General features: G+C 39.0%; 3 protein-coding genes across 3 annotated transcripts; 1 reads left to right on the top strand and 2 right to left on the bottom strand.

Moving 5' to 3' along the window:
* Window positions 1–1,686: 1,686 nt before the first annotated feature.
* On the bottom strand, window positions 1,687–4,531 carry LOC125224043 (protein PLASTID MOVEMENT IMPAIRED 1). The gene has a single exon (XM_048127386.1). The coding sequence runs from the start codon at window positions 4,401–4,403 to the stop codon at window positions 1,854–1,856; it is 2,550 nt and encodes an 849-aa protein (XP_047983343.1). The 5' UTR covers window positions 4,404–4,531; the 3' UTR covers window positions 1,687–1,853.
* Window positions 4,532–6,141: 1,610 nt separating this feature from the next.
* On the top strand, window positions 6,142–7,625 carry LOC125218737 (cysteine protease XCP1-like). Its single transcript, XM_048120474.1, has 4 exons — window positions 6,142–6,636; window positions 6,730–6,965; window positions 7,046–7,186; window positions 7,297–7,625. Exons 1-4 carry the CDS (start codon window positions 6,168–6,170, stop codon window positions 7,510–7,512), a joined length of 1,062 nt encoding a protein of 353 aa, XP_047976431.1. The 5' UTR covers window positions 6,142–6,167; the 3' UTR covers window positions 7,513–7,625.
* Window positions 7,626–8,260: 635 nt separating this feature from the next.
* Window positions 8,261–11,720, bottom strand: LOC125185208 (AT-hook motif nuclear-localized protein 10-like). The gene is made up of 6 exons (XM_048081708.1): window positions 11,583–11,720; window positions 10,537–11,105; window positions 9,821–9,873; window positions 9,494–9,625; window positions 8,811–8,972; window positions 8,261–8,739 (listed from the first exon to the last, which is right to left on the bottom strand). Exons 2-6 carry the CDS (start codon window positions 11,078–11,080, stop codon window positions 8,512–8,514), a joined length of 1,119 nt encoding a protein of 372 aa, XP_047937665.1. The 5' UTR covers window positions 11,081–11,105; window positions 11,583–11,720; the 3' UTR covers window positions 8,261–8,511.
* Window positions 11,721–16,489: the final 4,769 nt, after the last annotated feature.

Here is a 16,489-nt window from a genome sequence, read left to right as displayed (position 1 = left end):
AGTCATAAATCATAATGATCTTGATATATAATTATTAAACTACGATGGTGTGATTTAATCAACACCACTCATCATAAGTAGCTTGAATAATTCTGCTTGTACGAAATAGAGGGTTTAATTAAATGAAATTAATAGAGTTTAACATCATTTATATATGAAATTGGTCACTTTTTCACACCAATCTTCGAATGTTTTCAATATTTTGTTGATGAGCACAAAGAAAATATTAATGCACTCGACGATATTTGTGGATATACTATTAAATATCAATATATTATTGTAAATTGTACTAAGTTTTATTCTTTTTTAATTTTTTGCCGCTTTGACTTCTTTGTCCGATCTGTTACGGTCCACTATAAATTATGACATTTCAAATTTCAAATTTCAATATCTAATTATTACTATTATATACTGTTTTAAAAAATACTATCCAGTAAAGAAAGAATATGCTTCATTGCCACTTCAAATCGAGTGTATACATAAACAATTGTGTCTTTTTCTAAAGTCGAATATAAAAATTATTTAAGTTGGTAGTGACATGTACTATATTATAGGAGAATACATTGGAGTATAATTTAAAGTAATGTATAGATAAAATACTTAATAAAATATAAAAAGGATATCGTTTGCATTAAAAAACCTGTCATTGTCACATGGTAAACTTTGTTTTTTTTAGATAAGTCTTCAAGCTTGCATTTTAGTCCACAACTGATTTGACAACTTTGATAGTCTAAATACATATTTTTATTTATTTCATTATTAAAATGCCATATTGCTGTATTAAAATGTACTGTATATTTTTTAAATTTCTATTAGTATAAGACAAATACTACTATGTTAATATTTTTTTTTTTAATAACAAGAACAGGGCGTCGCCCTAAAGTTCAAACACAGTTCTTATATTGGGCATATACGACCGTGGGTAATCCCCATCTGATCATTCAGCAAAAAATTCATCGTCTCAATCGCTGCCTCGTCAAACACGACTTTGTTAATTTTTTTCGTTGAGTGTATCAAAGAGAGATGTGATCAATGGACTGTTGTCACTGTACAAGCCCATGGGCCTAATCTCATAAAAATATAACAATTGGGCCTGATAAAAACCCTACAACGACAATATTGTTTGAATGGAGTAGATTCGATTTGTCTTGCCTATAATAGAATTAACATTCATTAAATTTAATAAATAAATTGCGTTAGATTGTAATTTTTAAGTCTAAGGGAGATATGTATTCATTAGAACAATTTTAAAATGTTTTATTGAGTAACTGAAACGAGAACAAGGGATCGATAAAACCCTAGTGATATTCTCTTCGTTTAAAAAGGTTCAATCCTCTAAAATTAATTAATGATAGGAGAAATGGATCAATTGAAATAAAAATACGAGATCGAAACATGATAACAATGCAATAGTCAATATAATGCACAACATCAAACTAATATCTTGTTGCATTATCATACTTTTAATGCCTTTCCAATATAATATTCTCTATAAAATGCTATAATAAATTAGAAATCATTCATCCACAATCCCTCAGCAAAATGTGCAGCAGAATTCACAGTTTGCATGCAAATTGTGAATAAGTTATTGAGCAAAAACATAACATTAGCAATCTTATCCACTTTCAAAAACCTAAAACAAAAAAACATAGTAGTAGCAAAATTATCTTCCTATAGAAATGCAACTTATAACAAAACTATACTATAAAAACAGAACCAGCAATCCTTCTTGTATACAGAAGCAAATTATTCCAAATTTCCAAAAAAATAGTAGTAAAAGTTACTATAAGACCAAACACTATATAAATTGAAATCCAACCTAACACAAACAAAATACAACAAACTCATATCCCTCACTTTGTGTTGAACTTCACATCAGGATTCCTAATAGCCTTGAGCCACATATCAGCCATGATCCGCGACGACACGCTCCACAGCGCGTCCGGCCCCTTTGCACCCCCTCGTCTCCCCTTCTTCCCGGCCTTCCCCATCCCATACGCCACGAGCCACTGCAGCGCCGTGAGCCTCTGCTTCTCCGTATCCCACCCCACCCTCGCCCCTCCGCTCCTCACCTTCATCCCCCCAACTTGCAAACTCGACACCTTATACTTCCTCTCCCCATCCTCGTTGGTGTCGTTGGTGCACGCCTCAGCGTGCACCAACACCACCATAGGCCCCCCGACCCCCTCAAACTGCCTGATGGGGTCGCGGAGCTGCACCAAAACCGCCACCGTGATCGCCTCGGACTCCATACCCCCCCCAATCCACTCCTCCACCGCGACGGCCGAATCAAAAACACCACCATCACTAAGCGGCGAAACCTCAAAAGGCGCCTCGTCCTTAATGACCTCCGCTTGGATTTTAAGCGCCTCCACGGCCATATCCTCGATCTTCTGCAAACAAAACCCGAGAAGATAATCGACCGTCACCCCTTCCTCGCTCACATTCCAAATGCCGCTCGACACCCTCTCCCTCCTCCCGCTGCTCGCCATCGCGGCCATGGACTTCACGGCCGCGATGGTCCGCGCAGCGCTGGACGAGGCGCCCTCCTTGCTCCTCCCCTGTATGATCGCGCTCGCGATCCCCTCAAACGCCACCTGCTCGGCCGTCTTCCCACACAGCTCGTCCAGCGCCATCGACGACAGCAGCCTACTACACAGCCCCTCAAGGCCTAATGCAGCCATCTTCTGAAACACCTCAAATCCTCCCTTCTCTGACTGAATCACCACTGGCTTAGACACCTGCATTGCTAGCTTCGGCGTCTCCTTCCTCCCGACAACCACGTTGAACGGATTCGCAGATGCGAGATACCCCCCGTTTCGCGTCTGCACAACGCAGCCGAGCCCCTTGCCTAAATCCGGCAAGAAAACCTCTGCCTCTTTTCCCTCCTCGTCCTCGTACGCGTCTTCCAGCTGCAGAGCCTGCATCCGAGCATCCTCGTATTTGGACTCGTTGTCGTCGTCGTCATTGTCATCACCACCACCACCTTCAAGCATTGAGAGAAACTCTCTTGTCACTTTATCCTCATCTGCATCCAGGGATTGTGATCCTGTCTCCTCATCCAATTTGAGTGCTTTCTCATCTCCCATCAATGATTCAAGCGCCTTGATCTGCTGAGCTATGGAGTCAAGCTCATTCAATCTTGTGAGATGGGATTGATCCTGGACAACAACTTCCTTAACAACCTCACTTGAAACTGATCTTTTGTCTGAACTCTCACTCTGCTCTTCCTCATCTTGGATCTCAACTCCCTTATCCTCCACCTCAAAATCAATGATTTCGATATCGTTGTTGTTGTCATTGTTGTCTGTTTTAGTAGCTGCCTCCAGCAGGGGTGTGGCTTGAGGAGCCGGCTCGTCAAGATTCAGGTCGTCCATAGGGAGGTCTTCCGAGCCGGCTCCTAATTGGGAGAGTCCTCGACTAGTCATCCTTGGGCTAGGCACGCTGAAGGATGACTTGGACTGCTTCCGGGCAAAAGAAGGCGAGTGGGTCCGGGCTTTCCCGGACTTCTGGCCTTCTGCCTGGGAGTAAATACCAACGCCTCCATCTTTTTCCATGATTTGGAAGCCTAGCTTCAAAACTAGCTCACCACCTTTAGCCTTTCCTGAAAGGCTGAAGTTGGTGTCCCATTGCCGGATTCTTGTCCCTTGGAAGCTTTTTTCAATGGATTCTTGAATCAAGCCACTCAGGTCAACTGTTTTCCTGCCGAAGTCCAGCTCGCCGGCGTCGACCGCGGCCATGTAGATCAAGAACGGCCGCGGCTCGAACTTCATGTGAGCCCCGCTTCCCGCCGGGCTGTAGTAGACGTGGCTGCGGATGAAGAGGGTCTCCTCGAAATCCGCGGCGCCCTGGGACACTCTGGAGGGCATGGTCTGGACCCCACCCTCTCTGGTGTCCTTTTTGCGGACGCAGACGCAGAGGCGGAGCCCGTTCATCGAGGCCGGGAGGCCCTGGGCCGCCACGACCTCGACGGAGAATAGGCAGCTCAGCTTCTGCATGCCTATGTGAGTTAGTGCTCTTATAGGCTTCCACTTCCAAATGCCTTTTTTCTCGGGAGTAGTAGTGGCAGCAGTTGCAGTGGGAGTTTCGTCGCTAAATAGGCTCTTTTGGGACTTGATGGGGTCTTTGGGGCGGATGTCCTCCGTGTCCATCTTTGACCGAGACCGCCACGGGGACAGGGACATCCGCCTCGACCGGGGTTTGGGGTTGAGGTCTTCTTTGTCCGGTCCAGTCTCGCCAGACGAGATTGGAGGGACGACGGACTCCCTGGGGAGGACTAGGGAGGCGGTTCTCCGTGTTGTTGTGGATGACATGTGGGATTGGTATAGGGAGTCGCTCAGGTCCTCCAGTTCCTGGAGGATCTGAGTGTTGGACTTTCTCGAAGTTGGATAGTTTGCTGCCATGATTCGATCTGAGATTTCTTGTTCTTCTGCTTTTTCTAAAAGGAAAAATGGTTGGTTTGTTTGTAAGAATTTATGGCTTTGTGTTTTGTTTTTTGGGTTGGAAAAGATGTGTGGAGGTGTGATGATAAGTTGATGGTTGTTTGTGAGCCAGAAATTGGCTTTGGTTGTTTGTGTGAAGGATAAGGGTTCAACGTTGACATGTTGTGTTTCTCACATGCTTTGGAATTTACTAGATGACAGAATTTGGAAGTGGAAAGAATAGACAGAATTTATTGTATTTCATTTCTTTCTTTAGTTAGTTTTATTTTGCTATCTACTTCTGGCAAAACCAATAATGATACTAGGATTGTGAATTTTAGTAGGAAAAGAGGAGCATTAGACATAGGAAGAATATTTCTTTAATAGTAATTGGCGCGTGACAATATTTCCAGACCTCTAAATTTATCCTTGTGAGATTATTGGAAATTAGATTGGCATTATTACAAGAAAATTTGTGATATTTTGCTCATAATTCATATACTTTTATCTCCAAATGAATGAAATCCTATTTATAATTATATGGAACACTTTCCAATTCTAAAGGTAGAAACACACGGATTTATAGGATCTATAAATGCGGCCAACTTGTAAATATATAATCTCCAGACTTCATTAATTTTACCAAAAAAAAAATATAAGACCTCAAATTAAAGTTCAAAGTCAAGAAAATGGAAGGACAAGTTCAGCTGAGGAGAGAAAATTACGAACATGAACATGAACATGATCACGAGCATGAAAGAGTGATCGAAATGAAGGATTTGCCATTAGAAAGCAGCCCTCACCTCAAGTGTACAGATTTGGAGAACTACAAAATGATGTTAGGTTACACCACTGCCGCCGCGGTGGCCCAAGGCCAACTCTCCCACCAAGAAGATGGCGCCGCCTCCACCGACGATGGTGGCGGAAGCCATATTTCACAAATAGAAGCTGATGCTATTGAAAGGAAAATGAAGTGATTGATAAAAAAAAACTTATTGATGTATGCTTAATTTATATTTATGTATGATTTTTTTGTATATATTATTGATGTTTGATGTTTTATTATAATACTGATATATAGAGTAATATTTTTTAGAGTAGTAATGATATACTTTCTCTGTTCCATCATAATTAAGTTATTTTTTGTAAGAGGATTAATGGATGAGTGTTTAGTGAATTAAGCGGAGACAAAAATAAATACACGGAGAATAAAATAAGAGACAAAACAAAAAAAGATCATTGGGAAAAAAAAGTAAAGAAAGAGAAAAAAAAATTAGAGCGAAAGTAAAATCGGATAGAGAATAAAATAAAATGGTTTACATGTATTGATTTTACTATTAAAATGACACAATTACGTAGCGCAGTACCTAAATTGCAGCTTTATCACTTTTCTTCCCTCTCGTCACATTGTCTCTCCGGGAAGAAGATTCCGTCCAACCTCTACGAAATCTCAAAATACCTAAAATTACTAATTAAAATTAACTTTGCTTACCAAATCATAGCATCAGGTGTTTCATCAGATGATTATTGATCAAAGCATAGAATTTCACACATGCTTTGATTGAAAGCCTGTTCATATAGAATTAACCTTAAAGTCTCGGTATAGTCAGCCAACATTTTTTTTATACTTTCTTACTTCAATCAAAAGCAATATGTAATAAAATATACTTATTTTACATGTATAAATATCTCAAGAATCTCCATTGTTTCTCATCATCTTCTCATTCCAATTCTAGCATACAAAACATGGCTATTTCTCTAAGTTCCAAGCTATTTATTCTAGCCGCTTTCGTGCTATTCTATGCCGGCACCACAGCCTGTGCACGTGATCTCTCGATCGTGGGCTATGAGCCTGAAGATCTCACGTGCATCGACAAACTCATCAATCTTTTCGAATCTTGGCTCGATAAGCATGGCAAGATTTACAAAAGCATTGAAGAGAAGTTGCATAGGTTCGAGATATTTAAGGATAATTTGCACCACATTGATGAGAGGAATAAGGTTGTTAGCAACTATTGGCTAGGGTTAAACGAGTTTTCGGATTTGAGCCATGATGAGTTCAAGAAAATGTTTTTAGGTCTCAAATCCGACCAAATTCCCAAGAGGGACACGTCTCTTGAGAATTTTAAGTATAGGGATTTCGTGGATTTGCCTAAATCCGTGGATTGGAGGAAGAAAGGAGCCGTCACACGGGTCAAGAACCAGGGTCAATGTGGTAAGTTCATAACATTTATTAATTACTTTGTGTGATAATTTAAATTTGATTTATTTCGTAATAATTCAAATACTCAATCATAATGCAATGCAGGAAGTTGTTGGGCGTTTTCGACTGTGGCTGCAGTAGAAGGGATCAACCAAATTGTGACGGGAAACTTAACCGAGTTGTCTGAGCAAGAGCTCATCGACTGTGACACGGCTTACAACAATGGTTGCAACGGAGGCCTAATGGACTATGCGTTTGCTTTCATTGTCTCCAACAACGGCCTACATAAGGAAGACGACTACCCTTACCTCATGGAGGAAGGCACTTGCCAAGAAAGCAGAGTAAGTTTTGACCTATTTATCAACAGTTAGAATGTTATTTTGGACTCATTCCTAAGCTACCTAGTTACATTTCAATTTAGGATGAGGCGGAAGTTGTGACGATCGATGGCTACCATGACGTGCCAAGAAATGACGAAACTAGCTTCTTGAAAGCTCTTGCAAACCAACCCCTAAGCGTGGCCATCGATGCTTCTGGGAGAGATTTCCAGTTCTACCACGGGGTAAGTATTTTTCAATTGTATAAGTCGTTATTAAGAAAAAAAAAAAAAAAAGATTGATATGCTTAGTAATCAGTTGATCAAAGTAAACGGGGTGCCTTGATTTTTTGCAGGGCGTGTTTGACGGGCATTGTGGGACGGATCTCGATCACGGAGTCGCGGCCGTTGGATATGGCACGAGCAAAGGATTGGACTATGTGATAGTGAAGAATTCTTGGGGGGAGAAATGGGGTGAGAAAGGATTTATAAGGATGAAGAGAAACAATGGGAAGCCAGAAGGGATGTGTGGTATCAACAAAATGGCCTCATTCCCAACCAAAAGCAAGTGATATATCGATTGAACTTTTTTTCCGAGTATTGTTGTTGTTTTCTTCCTTTTCTCATTATCATTGATGTTATTGTTGTTGTGATGTTCAATGAATAAAACTAGTTGATTGGAAAAGTGTTTGTTTTTTAGTTTTATGTGACATATTACAAGAGAAAACTGCGTAATTAGCTACGATGATGAAATGATTGCTTTTAGCAATATCGCCTTTTATATAGGATAAATTTATTAAAAAAAGATAAATTCAATTAAATTCTAGTTTATCTCACAATATTCATGATCGAATTTTTTCTTAATTATCTCATGATGAAATTTTTTTGTTGAAATTATATGTTATACGATAGCAGGAAAATCATAATAAATTTCATCACTAGTGAGTTAAACAATATTACACGTTTTTGTACTAAAATTTTCACAATTTTTAATAAAAATTTTGGCGAATTGCCCTTTCATATATAATCATATATTACACCAGTATGTATATTTACTATGGATTGTTATTTTATAGTTAAATCCAGATAACAATTAAGTGTGACAATTTCAAGGAGAGTCGACAATGAATCACCAATTAATTTTGGCTCTGCACTTGAATTGGAAATTTACTTCTAAATATACCAACTTCCTTTCTCACAAAAAGCAATTACCTTCAAAATTAATGTTTAGATGGATGTCTTAAATATTTACAGAACTAAACTTCAACTACGTGAAAAATCGATGAAAGTTTGTGTATTTCAACGAAAGACGAGCACGTATTTGTGACCAAATTAAGAAGAAGATTAAACTAGGAGCCGACTAAGAAGCGTTTTTACAACAACAAATGAAAATCAAGAATCATCAGTTGGGTAAGAACTAAGAAGTAAGAACCTAGCTGCTCTACTGCAATGCATTGCGAAAAACTAAATAAGGAATCCCATGTTTCAGTCTCTATCAGGAAATAATATTACACCAAATCTAATGTCACATAATCTCCAGACTCTTTATGGAAGAAGCATTTTGCAACTACTTATTTCCATGGAATACCTGACATGCCCTGTGTGATGTTGTACGCGCCCGAGCTCAAATTCAGCGGACTTGCCGCTCCACCTGAGGATTCGCTGGGAGTCCCTCGTGATGGCGAGCTGCTACCACCAGCACCGACTTGGCCTTGGTTCAGTCTTGGAGCTGATGAAGGCTCCACGCAGTTTGTCGGGGCTTGCCTCTGAGTGTCGGGCATGAAGCTTCCCACTATAATCTGGAGACCAAGTTTCTTTAAATTTATAAAGTATAGTAATGGAAGCACTTTTTCCGGGTAAGCAGACTGACCTGAGCAGGGGATGCTGCAACCAGTAAACCAGCGACACAGCCACCCATAATGCTTCCGTCAGGATGAGCTAAAGTAACACTCAACCCACCAGTTCTACTTTTCTGACCGGCAACTTCAGTCAGTATGAATGATCCAGAGAGGGATAAAATCTCAAACCGACCCTACGAAGATTGAATAAGAAAAATTAAACCAAGAACAGAACAGCAAATGCTTATTCAAGATGAGGAGTTACATAATGATGTAAATGTAACAGCCATGGAAAAAGTTCAAGCAGAACGGTTATGATGGCGTCTAAATGAAGTGTGAACTAATTTGGACAACTTTTCCCCCTGATTTGATTATAAACCAGGAAATTAGATAATATACCTCAATAAGAACATTTATTTAAAAAAACGTCTAAAAAGTAGTGAGAGTCTAATCTAGATTTGCACAACCGGATGAAGCATCAGAGACTCATTCAGATAATGTTGGTGTTTTATAAACCAATTATAGATGCTAAAAAGTAAATCCATGCGAAGAAATTTAAGTCATTCATTTCACATGATTAAAGATACCTTTAGGAAGCAGTGGATATATTTTGAATTTGAAATAGAAATTCAAGGACCGAAATCCTTAAAATGAAACATCCAGAAGAATATGGAATGCAGATCACATAAATATGGAAAAGAAAGAAAAGTAATACCTCGAAGGTGGCAGTTCCACCAGATGATGTTTGCTGAACAAGTGTTACCATAGATACGGTCCCGTTGGCAGAGAGAACACAAACTCCCCTTGGTCCATTCTGGCAAATGGCCATTATCTTCGAAGCAATGTCCTGTAACAAGTAATGCTCAAGTTCAGTACTATTTTGAAATGATCTATTTCAATCCATTCTGCTCGACTTCCAGAACCACAAAGGGATATAACAGTTTAGTTTAATTGACCAACTTTGATTGGAAACAATGAAGCTATAAAGAGGGAAAGGATTCTCAAGAAAACAAATCAATAAATCAGAAAGAAAATATTTAACCTCTCCAGCAGTCACATTGAGAACATGTGGTACGAAACTGATACCGGTTGATCCTGTAAGCAGAACTTCAGTCAGCAGTTAACAAAGTGACAATATGAATAAGAACTACAACGCAAATAGGAAAATAATAAATAATGCTCCAATAGAAAACAAATGGAAACATCACCCCCAATAAGACAACAGAACTACATTGCCTGTTCCCAGTTACAATAAGATCTTCACTAAGCATGTCTGATAAGTAAAAATGCAGAACGATTCGGCAACAATACAGAAAGCTAGAATAATTCAATACAGACACAACAGAATAATTATAAGATTGAAAGAAAGATTCTAGCTGGAACACAGGGGCATGCTGGTAAAATTCCCTAAACTTAAAATCTTAGATCCTGGATTTTGGTTGCAGTTTTAGATTCAGCAAATCGAGAGTGATTACTACTATAATCTATGTATTCTACCAAATATAAACTGAAAGAAGAAAAACACAATAAATATCAGAGCCACAAATAAGTTAGGATGTGGTCCAAGCATGTAATCAGAATCTATCATATAATATAGTTGGTAAATATAAATAATATATACACACATATAGAAAACATGCTCCCACATGGTGACAGTCATACCCAAGAATTTTTCTATACAAAATAAATATTTTATTGAAAAGATGATAACTTTTTCACAACAACATTTATAAATAACAGAAACTAGGTCCAAATTACCTAAAGCTTGGCCGTGCTGCTTTACTTTATTCCTCGAACCACGGGGCCTGCCTCTGGACTTCTTGGCCGTGGGCGAGCCCGACCCGTCAATCCCCAGCGGCACGATCTCTGTAGATTGAGGAGCAACCGCTGGAGACGAAAAATTCTGCTGCTGCTGCTGCTGCTGCTCGTGCTGCGGAATAACCGCATTAGGCGAACCCAATGGAGCGCTCATGCTGCCATCGGGACCGTACTTCCTTGGCCGGCCCCTCTTCCTCTTCTGTTCGGTGGAGGATTGACTTATCAATGCGGCGCCAGCGGGATTAGACTGAAACGGCGGTGGCGAAGAGCCCACCACTTGCCTGAATGCGCCGCCGTCGGAGTTCATAAACGACATGTGCATTTGCTGGTCCAGCTGCGGCTGCGAAGTCGCCGGGTTCATCACCAGCGACGGCGGCGAGCTCATGCTGAATTGCTCCCGATTGGCCATCGACGGCGGCGAGCTCATGCTGAACGGCTCCCGATTTGCCATCGCCGGCGGCGTCGGTTCAAATGATGCAGACATTTTTAGCCCTAATTCCCAAAATTAACTGAGGAATACAATTGCAAATCATCATTATTAGATGCTGAAGTAGATGTTGAAGGAAACTGCTTTAAATTAAAGCTCGAAACCCTAACCATTGCCATTTCCAGCAATTACATTCAATTGAAATTAAAGCACAGGAGCAGTAAATTTTCAAATGAATAAAGCAATTTGTTGGGAAAAACAAGAAAAAAAGGTCAAATTTAGAAACGCGAAACTGAAATTTGAAAAAAGAAACACAGTGAAACAAGTTGAGAAAAAACGGAAACAGCTTTTTAGATATAAAAGCTCCGAAATTCAGCAGAATTCACCAAACTCACAAACGGATCGAGCAAAAATACCAAAAAACTATCAAAATTACACCTCGGCAAACAGAAACACTTCCTCAAATTTCGAAATTTTCGACGAATAAAATAGCACCTAGAAAATGAGACAAAATTCAGAAAAAATCAAGAAAATTAGAGAAAAATCACCAATATCTTACCAGGAAATTTTGAAAATTTTCAGCGGCAACGGAAAAATAACAAGAGCTGAAACAAGGCTGCAACGAATTTCCCAGAAATTGTAAGTAGAGAAATAAATTAGGGTTTTTGCAGAGAAAAGCTTTTCGTAAATAAATGCGCTTAAATAATATTTTCTTCGAAAAAAATAAAGGAAAGGAAAATCATCATTACGGTGTCGTTTTAACCTTTTACCCTACACCTAACATTTTGTTTGAATCTAACGCGCCAGGAGCAGTGAGCCAACTTGACAGCTGGCAACTGGGCCTAGCAAGTAAGTCCGGATTCCTACTCTCTCGCGCGTGTGGTTAAGTATATTATTTCCTTTTTTAATGGGCTAATTTTGTGGAATTTGAGTTGGATTAAACTATTAAAGAAAGTTTAAACCGAATAATCCAGCCCAATTACATAACAAGCTTACATTATATTTTTTTAAGGGGACTTACTATACTGTATGTATAAATTTTTCCAGTAAATTTAGGCACTTATACAATTTAATTTAAAGTATTTAACTATTATTTGGATAATTATTTTAATCATTTTGAGTAGGCATAGCAGTGAAACAACTAGGGGTATCGAAACGGGTAGCGGGTATTGGGAAATCCTCAACCCGATCCGCTACCCGACGACAATGTGAAACAGGGCGGGATCGGGTAGTTTGTTTAAAATTTTTGCGGGTATGGGTATACCCGTTAAACCCGATAATACCAGTTATTTATAGGAATTTCAAATATTTTATTTTAGTTAATTAGTTTCAAATCAATATATACTCCCCGATGATACACTTTATTTCTAATTATTTATCCGCTACCAAATGAAGGATTGCAAGATTGGTGAAAGTGAAACTTTTATTAGTTTAGTGTCTTTATATTAAAGATTTAAAGTATATAGACTTTTAGTTGAAGTTATATATATTTAGACTTTTGATGAAAGTGAATTATTTTTTATATTATATTAGACTTTTGAATGGTGATTTAATTTTAGACGTGCTTGATGTTTCTATCATATTTGCTTATTTGAAATTTGGATTTGCATTATATTTCATACATAGTCATATTATATTTAAGAGATGAGAAATCATCATACTTGTGCATAGTTAATAGTTGGAAATTATGCAAATACAACAAAGTAAAAAAAATATAAATCTAAAATCGTAGTGTAGCAACTAGCAACAATCCCAAAATTCATTATGTAATTTCAAACATGTACAAAAAATTATTGTATTAGATGACTAGCATTGATGATAAGCGAAAACTAAAAGCATAATACCGTTGAATAATATAATACACAATGCAAATTATGTGTGCGGGTTTGGGTACCCGCAACTGCGCGTTTGAGATACCCGATGCGGGTATGGGGTTACCTTTTTAACTATACGGGTCGAGATTGGGTAATATTGAAGTTTTCGGGTACGAGTACCCGCAAAATCGGGTTTGGATACCTGTGGGAACCCGTTCCGACACCCCTAGAAACAACATTCTTCTCTTCTCACTTTCGACCAAAAGAAAGATTTCATCTCACTTTTCATGGTCATTTTCTAGTTCTCAATTTAATTCTTTTTCAATTAAATCACAATTCAATAAATAATTCTTTCATTTAGTAATACAACTTCATTTCAAATGCCGTATTATAAAATTTTCAAGTGTTGCTAAAAATAAGTTAAAGAAATGTTAGCCATAAAATATCACATTCTTTATCAAAATCCAATCATATAATTCTAAACATTTAAAGATAAATAAAACAAGAAACTGGTAATATCCACGAGAAGAATATGGAAAGGTATATTGACTGGATTAGAGAAGACGTGCAGTGCGGTGTGTGTTATATATGTGTCACTCGATCTAACAGGTCCAGAAGATTCGACTAGTCTTCAGAGGCTAGAAGATCATGAAACTATCAGAAAGGGGTCGTTGGGTGCACTCTATTCCTTCAAAAACCTCAACCCACTATACTACAACTTAGCACAGGGAAGTAAAGGATCGATCCCACGAGGACGAAGGTGTTACGAAACTGCATTTGAGGATGTTTTGGGAAAAGGGGTTGGCTGCTGCCACGCAATTTTGTGGGTCGAGAACTTAAAACTATTGGGTCTGAGCGATAAGAAAAACTTTACTCTACCTACTGGGTCTGAAAACTGAAAACGTACGGAACATACATGACTTAGAGAAACTGAGATATTTTAAAGTTCTAAGACAACTGGAGTAAACTTAACTAGACGGACTTTCCTAATTTGGATAGACAAGCATAAAGCGAAAAGTAAAGACAAGTTTCCTTAAACTACCAGGGTCTGGAAAAGCATGCAGAAAAGTAAAAAGACAAAGCAGATCGTACTGACAGGGTCTGGAGGACATGCAGAAAAAGCAAAGTACATGCTGAAAAGTACTGACATAAAGCAGATCTGGTTCTAACTACCAACAACTTCATCTTCTTCGGAAATCAAACGAGAATAGCAGATAAAATAGAGTATTAAACACCATGAAAACAGAGCAAACTTTAGATCTAGACTTAAAACGAGAAATTAAAGCCTAAACTAACAGATCTACGCTACTGGACCTAAAGGATGCAGAAACAGAAAGTAAACAGCCATGATCATGCACAACGTAAACAACAAACACCAAATACGCGAAACTCCAACTCAAAAACACCACGATTCAATAAATCCAAACATCTCCATACGCAAATCCCCAACCTCCATCAACAAACCAACAGATCTCAGCTACAAACATCCAACAATAAACAAGAGCGAAAGTAAAAACAAGAAATAAAGATCAACTCAGCAAGATCCAACAAAAGCAAACATAAACTTCCATAATAACTAGAAATAGGTCTGAATCCAGTAGATCAAAGCAAGAACTAGAGTTATGAAACTTAAAACCAACAAGTTCTAACGAAAGCAAGTAAAGATTGTTTCTTCGCCTTCACAAGGCGGTGTTACACAGCAAAATAACAACGATGATGAGAACCACGGTGGCCAGAATCCTCCATCTCCAAGTGCGCAGTGAAACGAAATGAGAAGTTTTTAAGTGTGGAACTAAGGCATGGAACGAAAGCTTGAGCTAGGAAAGTGTAGAAGTGGTTGTCTTGTTCTTCAAGGTTGAACTCCTTATATATGTGAGGCTCTGATCCCTAGGGTATCCCTCTGGTGATTTGACGCTCTTGCCCTTGAGTAAGACTCTTTAAAATAATCTGCTCTCGCTCCATTCTGCTCCTGTCGCCAACTTTTGATTCTCCCAGGTCCGAACGACGACTTCTGATTTTTGCTTCAATTTCATCTCTTTTGCATCTGCCAGGTCAGTGTAACAGCAACTTCCTAGGTCCAGCAGATTTACTACACACCTGAACTCATAAACGCACATTAGCGTCCCAAATGCACATAATTTTAACCCTAAACCAATGCATGAAACGAACCTTATCAAACTGCTCACACTTAAACCATACTTGTCCTCAAGTATAAAGACAAGAAAAAGGAATAAGACAAGTTTCAATGCATGGTTTCCCCTTAACCGACTCTACTAAAAAGAAAAAGACTCAAACTACTAGACCTAGACGCTAAAGGACTTAGACAAAGAAAACAGATAAAGACACATAATAAAACACATTGACACATAAATGCATAAACTGGTTTATTTTCTAGCAGTCATCCCTACAAGATTAAGGTCAATCCAAGAACCTACAGTCTCCGAATCTTCCCCTTCCCTTCTTCTATCTAATCGGCTTGTCAGTTTGTCAAGATAGCCTCTAACTTCACTAACTGTTGGATTCCCTCGATCACTCATTCCTCACCAGGGATGTTAGGATCGTTCGCTCTTATATTGCTATACCACTAATGCCTTGGGTCAGAGAGTTCCCATGTCTTTGCTCTTATTACTCCCTCCGTCCTGCTTAAGATGACACGTTTTCCTTTTTAGTTTGTCCCAACCAAGATGACACATTTCCTTTTTTGAAAACTTTCTCTCTCCATTTAATACACTCAACCACTTTTTCTCACCCCTATTAAAATATTCACCTTTTTTTCTCTCTCTATTTTAATACTTCCACCCACTTTTTCTCTCTCCAATTAAACACATTAACCAATTACTCCTAAAACCCCGTGTCGGCTAAGGAATGTGTCATCTTAGCCGGGACGGAGGGAGTATAATTTTTTTCTCCTTTCCTCTCTGGACTTCGTCCAGCTTATTCTCTCTCTGGACTTCGTCCCAGCTTATACCTCCAGTTTTTTTTTTTTTTTTTTTTTTTTTTTTTTTTTTTTTTTTTTTTTTTTTTTCGAGACTCTGGACTTTGTCCAGTTTATTCCTCCTTTTTAGACCCTGGACTTCGTCCAGCTTATACCTCCAGTACCCTTTCCCTAGGCCCTAGAGGTTATTTCTATCACCAAAAACTTTTCTCCTTCTAAGTTCTCTCCCTAAGCATCAAGTGGCAGCCCTCTCATTTTGTGTTAGTATGAAGTATTTAAGGCTTATAACTCACTTTTATGGAGGGCTTCACAACTAGATCAGTCGAGGCATATTCTATCGTTCTTAAAACATCCAAACCGAGTCAACTATCTTCATTGACACATTCCTCTGGAGGTATGCTCCCAGCAAGTTGCACGTGTAGAGATGGCGGTCGGAGTGAGTTCTGACTCTCTGGCATGCATAGGCAGTCCAGTACCCGAGGTGGACCTTCACGTTGTTCAGCATACACCACATGAAATACAGCTCTGGAGTAGTGAGAGTTGTACCCACTTGACCCAAGAGATTGTACTCGATATATACTTGTGCCAATCGGAGTACAGGGTCAGTGATGTGTACCCCCTTCGATGTGCTTGTCTTGAATTGGCCACCTTCTTGTGGGCAACCATCCTCCAGGCCTCCTCAGCATCGAAGCGTGTTGTATACTTGGGTGCGCCGAT

Source organism: Salvia hispanica, chromosome 4 (genome assembly GCF_023119035.1).
Source record: "Salvia hispanica cultivar TCC Black 2014 chromosome 4, UniMelb_Shisp_WGS_1.0, whole genome shotgun sequence".
Lineage (NCBI taxonomy): Eukaryota > Viridiplantae > Streptophyta > Magnoliopsida > Lamiales > Lamiaceae > Salvia > Salvia hispanica.
Note: the sequence above shows the minus strand (reverse complement) of the source record. Positions and strands in the feature narration are given on the sequence as shown.

Coding starts and splice junctions, on each gene's coding strand:
- LOC125224043 (XM_048127386.1), bottom strand. CDS start 4,403: ATGGCAGCAAACTATCCAACTTCGAGAAAGTCCAACACTCAGATCCTC.
- LOC125218737 (XM_048120474.1), top strand. CDS start 6,168: ATGGCTATTTCTCTAAGTTCCAAGCTATTTATTCTAGCCGCTTTCGTG. Junction 6,637..6,729: donor CAAGAACCAGGGTCAATGTG/GTAAGTTCATAA, acceptor AATGCAATGCAG/GAAGTTGTTGGGCGTTTTCG. Junction 7,187..7,296: donor ATTTCCAGTTCTACCACGGG/GTAAGTATTTTT, acceptor GATTTTTTGCAG/GGCGTGTTTGACGGGCATTG.
- LOC125185208 (XM_048081708.1), bottom strand. CDS start 11,080: ATGTCTGCATCATTTGAACCGACGCCGCCGGCGATGGCAAATCGGGAG. Junction 8,973..9,493: donor GTGGAACTGCCACCTTCGAG/GTATTACTTTTC, acceptor CAATCTTCGTAG/GGTCGGTTTGAGATTTTATC. Junction 8,740..8,810: donor TTGCAGCATCCCCTGCTCAG/GTCAGTCTGCTT, acceptor CTTGGTCTCCAG/ATTATAGTGGGAAGCTTCAT.